Below are 10,397 nucleotides of genomic sequence, written 5' to 3' on the forward strand. Positions count from 1 at the left end.
ATTCGGATAAATAAGGTATTCTAGTTTTCAGTCAAACTGAATAATTGAGTTCTTAAAGAGACTCAAACAATGAATGCGATCATGACTTACGTAAATATTAATACGCTATCCAATATTTACATAACGATCTTCAGCAATTAAGGTATATTCCTCAATCACATTGAGACGACATAACCATCATATCTACCTTATGCCAACGGCTTTAGATAGAGGATTAGCAACAGTTGCATCACTCTAATTTCCATTGCAATTTTCCTTTGTTCTATGCAATCTTTTCATCACATAGAGCCTTTCTGAGTACATGTCTAAACAAGTTTTTAGACTCTGGTTCTAAAGCCAGTCAAACACTCCCACTGTTTTCACAGTCTCTCGGGAGACGATATTCGGCTAACAGAACAACTCTAGTTCCATTAAAATCTAGATTTCAATTATCTGTTTTACAACATCGAATGGTGTAATGTACTTAGCTTTCGTTCATGATTTGTACGTATAACACTTATACATGCACATCCTTCATATGAGATCTTTTATGTATAAGAGATCATATTAATTGTTCAACAACTTGAACGAGTCAAGAATCTTATCACATAAGTCTCTTGACTAAAATGCTAATATCCATGGAGATCTATCACATTAGATCCGAATATTTAAGATGCGCCATGCTACTCTCAAATATTCACCCGAGAATATTTCTAGGCACGAATATGTCAAACACATATTTAGACTAAGAAATATCACCTTAGCTACATTTCTAGTCACTAATATCTCAAGCACATATTTAGACTAAGAAACTCACTTTAGCTCCCACTAAACTCCATGTATCATCATGGTACCTCGACAACTCGAGTAATACCATTATGATTAATGACATAATTTAACCCAAGGTTCCAACTCTTTGACGCATAAAAGATCACAAAAGGGATCTTTCAAGCATGTTAGGCTTCTTAGAATCTACAAGATCAACAAAACTTCTCCCAAGGAGAAAGTTTCGTTATTCTTTTGCCGAATCTCGACCTCATGAGAAGCTCTATTGCTAAGAACATACGAATTGATAAAGGCATTTGGGTTGTCACAAACTCTCTGTAACGAACTCAAAATTGAAACATCTTATGTAACTTTTATAACAAGATTAAGGTAACCTAATTTGGTGTAAAGTTATCGCCCCGAATCAAGTCTCGAAAACATCTCATGTTTCCTTCCTTATCACATCTTGTGTAAGAAGACTAGTTCGAATTGCATGCTTTCACGCCATCACATAGAGTTCATACTATAGAAAAGCCTTTGATGAGGGTTGAAGATTCGTCACTTCCGAAAAGTAACGCAATCTTATCGCAAAATTATCTCCTTATAACCACTGAGCCTCAATAAAGAACGTCTTCTTGTATTGTACTCAGTTTGTGGGTCTTGTACTTCTGTAAGTTCAAAATTTCTACCACTCTGTCTTCCAGAAAATGAAAATCTTTCTAGAAAGACAGCATTATGAGCCACAAACTCTTTGTTCTCGTTTTGGACGAGTAAAAACCATGTGGTTTAATTTTGGATAACCCTCACAAATACATAAATTGGTTCTGAACATAAACATTTATGGTCCCAAATGTATAAAAATGACAAATTAGGGACTCTCCCCATCCATATCTCATATGAAGTCATTTAGGCTATTATAGTCTGGTTTTAAACTTTTAGTGAGAAAATAGCTTACAAAATTGCGAAAAACTTCAAACTATATCTCATAAAGTTCGGTTTATTTACTTGACTACACCATACTCTATGGTGTCCCTAGGACAAGGTATATGTGAACTGATTCACAATCTTCTTAGTGATCATCAAGGTCTTTGCTTGATATTACCCTTTTGATCTTCAAAGTCATTACTTTGAAATTTCCGATCAACTTTTTGATCTTGTCGTGTTTTTTTTTTGGTTTACCACTTTATTTTGAAAATATTACACGTTTCAAAAAAATCACTTTTATGTCTTATTAAATAGATACGAGGTTTTCATATCTACTTAACATTACGGTAAAAGTAACGAAGTATATATATAACCAACTATCGACCTTACACATCCGTATGTATATGGTCAATCACCTCAGTATTGTGTTTCTTTTCTGCAAAAGAAAACATAATACATGCACAAATACCACAAGATTCTCAATCAAATGGTTGTTCGATGTGCTTATCGTTCTCGTTGTATACGAATTTACATGAGGTTTGATCAATTGGGTTCACCGGATTAGAGACTTTAAAATCTACAAGATAGTATAATATTTAGTTTTCGTGAAGAATGTAAAATTCCTCTAACTTGAGTGGTCTAAACCAACCACCAAGTTGTCATAGGAGTAGGTACAACCTTTTATTTTAAATCACCTGAGTGATGACTTCTATGTGTAAACATAGATGATTACATTCTTTTAAAACCAAATTTAGATACAATTGTCCCTATCGAAATCTTTGCTACTCTAGCACCATTTCGATACAAAAATGTCCTATGCTAGACGTCTTACGTTTTATCAGTTTATGTAAACTTCTTTACAAAGAAATGACCCAGATTTGGTATCTCATACCAAGATAGTGGAACGAGCCTATCCTTTGAATAGATGCCTCCTTCAACTTTGTTCTATCGCATACATCTAGGGGAGCTTCTTCTTAAATCCCACTCACTTTCATATTCCTCTTTGCTTGAACAAGCAAGACCTCTCTTCAAGTCTTTCGTGATATTGTATACACTTAGAAAGAGTGAATTACTATAAAGTGAGTGCAACATGTGGCAAAATCTCAACTTCTTGCGAAATTAGACTACCAAACCGTTCAATTGTCGTCATATGCCTAAACGCTTTAGCGCATAAACAATCGATTTGGCCTTTCTCGAATTTAGCCATTTTGACGGTATCATATTGGAGTATTCTTTGTGTTTTTGAAAACTTTTTTCGCAAACTTTTGAATTACTCTTGAGTAATTAAAACTAATATGTCATCATCATGACGGAGATGTCACTTTCGAAATCAAGACTCTCTTGATAAAATGTGACTCCCTTTTAAACTCGTAATAAGAGTTTGCAACATGAAAACCTCTTTTTAAATATGTATGGATGTTAAGTTGTATAATAATCGCAATAATTGTTGTAAGCTCATGTAGGTGAATTAGTAAATCATGTTACCAATCATTTCTACCGAATTCCTTCAAAGAAACCGCTTTCTATGAAAGAACGATAACGAATATAATAATAAGTAGAGAATGATAGGAGGATGAAATGCGCGATGTCATAGTAAATACAATAATGAAAATGAACGAGAAATAGGAAAAAGTTAACATTCAATGTTTAAAAACTTGATAAACATTTTTTAACAAGTCCATTTATATAATGACCTCTCAATAAATTATAAAAATGATTCCAAGATCCGTCTTTAGACAAAAATAGGCAACGCTTGGGCGAAAAATCCCATAATTATCTAAATTCGGTAAGTCAACGCTTGAATAATTCTACCATGATAACTCTTGGTCGACGGATTACAACAAACCCATCTACTAGCCCCAGAATACAAGACCGTCTTATACCCCGTTCAGTCCAACCAACTTTGGCGCGTGATAACCGTTTACCACCCTAGTTACCCAAGGTAAAAAGAGAACACCCCGCTTGGGCGAGCATGGCTCTAATGAACAAGGGATTCATAGGTGTTACTTATTGGTAAGGTTAATCTCAATTTTAGTTATGTGAGAGATCTTGTCAATTAGTGATATAAAACGCGGAAGCAATTAACAAATTAAATGTGACGATTTAAGACCCGAATCTCAGCAACTAACAAAAATAGAATAGCGAAAACAAAAGGCCTGTTTTTTTGATATTATGACGCAATAACAGCAACAATACTAACGAAACAACGGATGAAAAGTAACGAATGAATAGTGACGGGTGAACAGTAACAATGAATAGTATGACGGTGAATAGTAACACGAATGAACAGTACAATCACCAAACAAGAAAGGGATATTTAGCCTTGAGATTCGACCTGAATTCGCAGCTAATAACGAAGGAGTTCGGAGGCCGAACAACAATCGCGAAAGACTTGAAGTACGTTCTCAAATCTAGGGTTTGGTGATCAAACTTGATCGGGTTTTCTGAATTTTTATTAATCGATGATTGAGAAAAGCATCAACTATTACAATGCCTTATATTGGCTGGAAAATAAGCTAATAATCTGACCTAATAGTATCTCCTATGAGATATTATTCTTGCATAATAATATAAGATAAATAAACTCCTAAAAACTGAAATAGGAAATAACATAATAAGGAAATAACATAAATAGGAAATAACATAATACGGAATAAATTAAATCTCTTAAACAGCAGCTCTTGCCCACGCCTAAGGCAGCTCCTCACGTGTAACTTAAGGAACATCGATGATCAAGACTCCGACTCCTTGGACTTGGAAATGCGAGCCCAAGTAAGCACTCATTCTAGAATTAGCAACAACCAGCTCTTGTGCACTTGTCGGCCCAATCGTGACCTCCTCGACATAAATGCTCATCTATGCTCATCTATGCTTCTACTGTACACAAGTATATCATCTAAATAAACAACAACGAAGTTTCCAAGAAAAGGTTTGAGTACCTCGTTCATTAGTCTCATGAAGGTGCTAGGTGCATTCGTGAGCCCGAAAGGCATAACCAACCATTCGTACAGGCCGTGCTTGGTCTTGAATGCGGTTTTCCATTCATCTCCTTCTTTCATTCTAATCTGATGGTATCCACTTCGCAAATCGATCTTTGAGAACACCGCTGAACCATGAAGCTCATCTAACATATCATCAAGTATCTGGATAGGAAATCGATACTTGATAGTTATGTTATTGACAACCCAACTATCGATGCACATTCGCCACGAGCCATCTTTCTTTGGGACTAAAAAGACCAGAACAGCACACGGACTTAAGCTCTCACGCACATAGCCACGCTCCATCAATTCGTCAATTTGGCGCTGCATCTCCTTAGTTTCCTCGGGATTACTTCGATAAACAGCCTTATTAGGTAATGGAGCTCCTAGAATAAAGTCGATTTGATGCTCGATTCCTCTTATTGGCGGCAAACCAGAAGGCAAATCATCCGGGAATACGTCTGCAAATTCAAGAAGCAACTCGTTGATAGCATCGTGCTCACTTACTTGTGGTTGGGGCTGATTTAAGGCTATGAGCGCATAAACACACCCACCATCGTCGAGCACCTGTTCCACCTCTCTTTCATTCGCAAACATGGTTAAACTTGGCTTCTTACCTCTGCCCGAATACATGGAACGAATAGCCTTCAGGGTCATAGGCTTCAATGTTACCTTCTTACCATCAGAGAACAAAGTGTACTCGTTGCTCCTCCCATGGTGCGTTACATCCTTATCAAATTGCCAAGGACGTCCTAAAAGCAAATGGCACGCATCGATAGGTATAACATCGCATAAAACCTCATCCTTGTAAGGACCCATTGTAAAATTCACTCGTGCCTGTTTCGAAACCTTCACTTTACTACCGTCATCAAGCCAATGCAAAGTATAGGGCTTTGGATGCGGTGTAGTCTCGAGAGCAAGCTTTTCAACCAACTCCGTAGCTGCAACATTGGTGCAACTCCCACCATCGACAATTACGCTATACCACTTATCACCAACCTGACATTTTGTGTGAAAAATCTGATCTCGCTGTTCTATTACCACCGGTTCAACCATAGAGTGCAACATACGTCGTAAGACAAAAGTATCATACATAGGAACTTCATAAGACAACTCCTTATTCTCGGTCTCCTCTTGTTCATTCAACACAAACAGTCCCTCTTCCGCAACAGCTAAATCATAAGATAACTCATCACGCAAATCCATAGCCTCTCGTAATGTAACAACTCGTTTGTTAGGGTAATCACTTTTGAAGTGACCAAACCCCTGTCATTTGAAGCAACAAACCTTAGCTAGGTCCCTTTCTTTGTTACTCGACTCAGGCTTATCACGGGTGAGTGTTTTAGGTATGGTGGCAGCCGTGACTACTGTAGACACGTGTCCTCCAGCCTTAACTCCCTCGGGTTTAGTCCAACCACTACTCTTAGGAGTGAACCTAGTGCTAGAACGATTTAATTTCGATTGACTCACGACCTTTAAACACAATTGGCAAACCCTATCATAGGAATCGTAGTTCTGCAACTCAACAGTATTAGCAATGTTTTTATTCAATCCCCTAAAAAACCTCGCCATCTTTTGTTCCTCTAGTTCCTCCAAATCACTCACCAAAGCGAGTCTTTCAAATTTAGCAATGTAATTGGTAATTGACAAACTACCCTGACTCAATTCAGCAACTTTCCGATATAGATCAATCTTATAGCTGCTCGGAACATACCTCTTTCTGAGCTTTCCCTTTAAGGCTTCCCACGAGTTCAACTTTTCCTTGCCATCCCTTGCTCGATTTGCTTTGAAATTTTCGAACCACAAGGATGCATTCTTCACCAATTTCAGAATAGCATATTTGCAACGCTTCTCATCAGAAACATCCTTGAACTCGAACAATCGCTCTATATTTCGTTCCCATTCAAGGTAATCCTCGGGTTCAGTGCCTCCGTCAAACTCAGGTAACTCCGTCACCTTAAACTCATCTACAAGAGGCCGCCTTGTAGGACCACAAACACCATCTTCTGGCACATTCCTCAACAAGTCACGCAATTGGCGAAGTAAATTGTTGTCGAAATCACCCATCGACCTTGCTCTGATTACCACAAATGATATAAAATGCGGAAACAATTAACAAATTAAATGTGATGATTTAAGACCGAATTTCAGCAACTAACAAAAACAGAATAGCGAAAACAAAAGGCTTGTTTTTGTGATTTTATGACGCAATAACAACAGCAATACTAACGAAACAACGGATGAACAGTAACGAATGAATAGTGATGGGTGAACAGTAACGATGAATAGTATGACGGTGAATAGTAACACGAATGAACAGTACAATCACCAAACAAGAAAGGGATATTTAGCCTTGAGATTCGACCTGAATTCGCAGCTAATAACGAAGGAGTTCGGAGCCCGAACAACAATTGCGAAAGACTTGAAGTACGTTCTCAAATCTAGGGTTTGGTGATCAAACTTGATCGGGTTTTCTGAGTTTTTATTAATCGATGATTGAGAAAAGCATCAGCTATTACAATGCCTTATATAGGCTAGAAAATAAGCTAATAATATGACCTAATAGTATCTCCTATGAGATATTATTCTTGCATAATAATATAAGATACATAAATTCCTAAAACTGAAATAGGAAATAACATAATAAGGAAATAACATAAGTAGGAAATAACAGAATACAGAATAAATTAAAGCTCTTAAACATCAGCTCTTGCCCACGCCTAAGGCAGCTCCTCACGTGTAACTTAAGGAACATTGATGATCAAGACTCCGATTCCTTGGACTTGGAAATGCGAGCCCAAGTAAGCACTCATTCTAGAATTAGCAACAACCAGCTCTTGTTCACTTGTCGGCCCAATCGTGACCTCCTCGACATCAAATGCATCAATTAGTCATAAATTCCCTATAAGTGAACTAAGTCGGTGAATATAAATGTTGTGAATTGACAAACGCAAAAATAAAATGCATGTGAATGGCGATTTTGGCATGCGCGGAAAAATAAAAGCAAACAAGCATATGAATACTCCTCGTATGGCCACCAAGTTAATAACAACTAGACTATTATATATCGGAAACCAACTCCTTGGTCCCTTGCCTCTTCATTCCAAAAGTGGCTTCTTCTTGTGGGATTTAGAACACCTTCCAAAAATAGACTCCGTCTCTATGTAATCCGTCTTTTGGAAACGCCTGTAAGAATAACTATTACAATTTAAATTACATAGTTATTCCTATTATACATTAATTAATAAAATAAATAAAACTATTAATTAATTACAAACCGATGATAGAGATCGTATTTAATTACAAACAAATCGCTATTCCCATTAATTTCGGGTAATAACGATTAAAATAAACTAGGCCATACTAGGTACAATAAAATAAACACTTTAAATAAATGACAATCATTCATTCAACTTAAATAAATATGCTTAAAATGCTGTAAAATAATGCAACAATCGCCCTATCTATCAATCGTTGGTATCCATCTCGGTTTTGTGGCTTTAATCGATTTTTAACTTGTAAAAATCAATAATCAATTCTTAAATCTCATTTAAGTCCAAACTAATTATCCAAACTGTTTTGGATCTCAAAATAAGTCCTCACTAATTTTATGATAAATAATTAGTTTGATTTGGTGATATTTTGCTAATTTAATCGGTAAAATCATAAATTTTAAGTAATAAATCCAAAATAATTGAAAATATTACCAAAAATTGAAACTAAAAATATTTCACTTTTAACTTTTAAATCGTATTTTTAAATATACATAAATTTATCAAGGGCAGGAACAAATGTTTTGAGTATATGATTAAACTAGTTTTAAACCCGTGCAAAATTGCACGGGTATGTATTTGGGCAAGTATTAATGTTCTTGGATGATTTTTTTTTTTTTTTTTTTTCATTTCAATTGTAATTATCTAATTGTTCTAAATCAGCGATCTACGTAATTAATGTTTACACTTGTTTTAAATACGTGTTCAAATGCAATGGGTTAAGAGGAAATAACGTAATATACTATTGTAAATAACATTTCCATACATAAAAAACCTTACATCCCGAATAAAGAAATGTAATTTAATAATCTACTTTAACATATAGAAATTATTCTAAAAATTGAAAATTTTCATGATATACTACATTTGTTGTCGTAGTAGAAGTACGCATATCTGAATCACAAATTAGAATTTTCAAGCCTTCTTTTCGTGTGACCCTGGAAAGTGCCACATAAACACTACTACAGATACAGGCTATAACAACGGTTAAAAACCGTTGTTATATAAAAAAGCGGACGTTGTTAAAGCGTCCGTTGTAAAAGGTTTTAACAACGGTTGGTTTTCTTAAGGCAACCGTTGTTAAAAATATTAACAACGGTTTTAAGTATAAAAACCCGTTGTGGAAAGTGTGACTCAATTTTGGGGGGAAAGTTATAACAACGGGTTGTAATATACAAAACCGTTGTTATAACTAAAGACAACGGGTTGTTTGTAAATAACCGTTGTTGTTTGTTCTTAAAAAATAAAAAAAAATTAAATTAAATATTACTAGATGCATGTATAATTACCGCCCGTTAGAATTCCGATGCATGCAGAATATCCCTTAAATTAATTACCAACGGTTTTGAAAAAACTTATAAATGTGACTAGCTATAAATATTAAAGCATCCTTTAGTATCTAACATTCATTAATTGAAACAACATGGCAATGAACCCTAATTTTATCAACAACGAAGAATGGCTTACACAAACGATTGAAGATGATGGGAAGGTTCTCGTCGGGCTTCCCGCCGATCAACACCCATTAATCAAAGCATCCCTTGAACATCAACGAAATTATTGGATTAAGAGGCGTGAAGCAGTCCGGCTTGTCAACAAAGCCTCATCATCATCATCATCATCTTCATACCCTCGTCGGCTGTTACTCGCAACTTGGTCGCGACCAGAGATATGTTGAGTTGTACTCTTCCAACCTTATCTCCACATGCAAGTCGTGTCCTTGCATATATTCAATCTGTTATTGCAAAATATGAAGCCAATGACCCGGAAGTTAGCGGTATACCAGAGTGGCGTGATTGGTGGCAGGTTGAGAAGCGCTTTTTACGCTTAACCGGGGTTGTTCCGGCTTATTATACATCTTTTGATTTCTGATAATTGCTGTAATGTATTTGGTTTAAAATTAAATGAAATGATCATTTTGAAAGTGTTGAGTTATGCTTGTTTGATTTGCTTCCATTTTTTCAACTCCATAGATCAGTCATCATCAAGATCCAGTTATTACGCCATTCTTGTCCAATAAGATTTGAAGCGGTATTGAGAGATATGGTGATGCTTGATTATGGCACAACTTCCTAACATATATATTAATTAAAAAACAACTCAACCCACACATTGCTTAGTATAAATACATTGCATTATCTCAACTAACATGCATTTCCATTATCTCAATATATTCTCCAAACCCTAACTGCTAAAACAAACTCCAAATAAATTAACCCTCTCCTTAATCTTTCAAAACAAACTCCAAACTCCAACAAAATGAATGATATCATCCTTAAGACTCTTACTATGCTCGATCCGTCTTGAAGGACGCCAAAGAAGATGGAAATGAAATAATTAGCAGATCTTTGAACGGAACCTAATGGTCGATAAAAACACATACATGGAAATGAAATAATTAGAAAAATAAAATAATGACGATGAAACAAACCTGATAATTACATAAGGTACGTAAAGAGACGATGAAATCAACAGT

The 10,397-nt window shown here is 35.8% G+C and overlaps 1 protein-coding gene across 1 annotated transcript; it reads right to left on the bottom strand.

Annotated features, from left to right (window-relative positions):
- Positions 1-4,520: 4,520 nt before the first annotated feature.
- LOC141640910 (uncharacterized) lies at positions 4,521-6,716 on the bottom strand. Its single transcript, XM_074449589.1, has 2 exons — positions 6,144-6,716; positions 4,521-5,915 (listed from the first exon to the last, which is right to left on the bottom strand). The coding sequence occupies exons 1-2, from the start codon at positions 6,714-6,716 to the stop codon at positions 4,521-4,523; spliced, it is 1,968 nt and encodes a 655-aa protein (XP_074305690.1).
- Positions 6,717-10,397: the final 3,681 nt, after the last annotated feature.

This window comes from Silene latifolia, chromosome 2 (assembly GCF_048544455.1).
Source record: "Silene latifolia isolate original U9 population chromosome 2, ASM4854445v1, whole genome shotgun sequence".
Classification (NCBI taxonomy): Eukaryota; Viridiplantae; Streptophyta; class Magnoliopsida; order Caryophyllales; family Caryophyllaceae; genus Silene; species Silene latifolia.

What these genes read in the sequence shown, in the direction of transcription:
- LOC141640910 (XM_074449589.1), bottom strand. Translation starts at nt 6,716, where the DNA reads ATGGGTGATTTCGACAACAATTTACTTCGCCAATTGCGTGACTTGTTG. An exon ending in ACTACGATTCCTATGATAGG is followed by an intron (nt 5,916 to 6,143) that starts GTTTGCCAATTG and finishes TTCAAATGACAG; the next exon opens with GGGTTTGGTCACTTCAAAAG.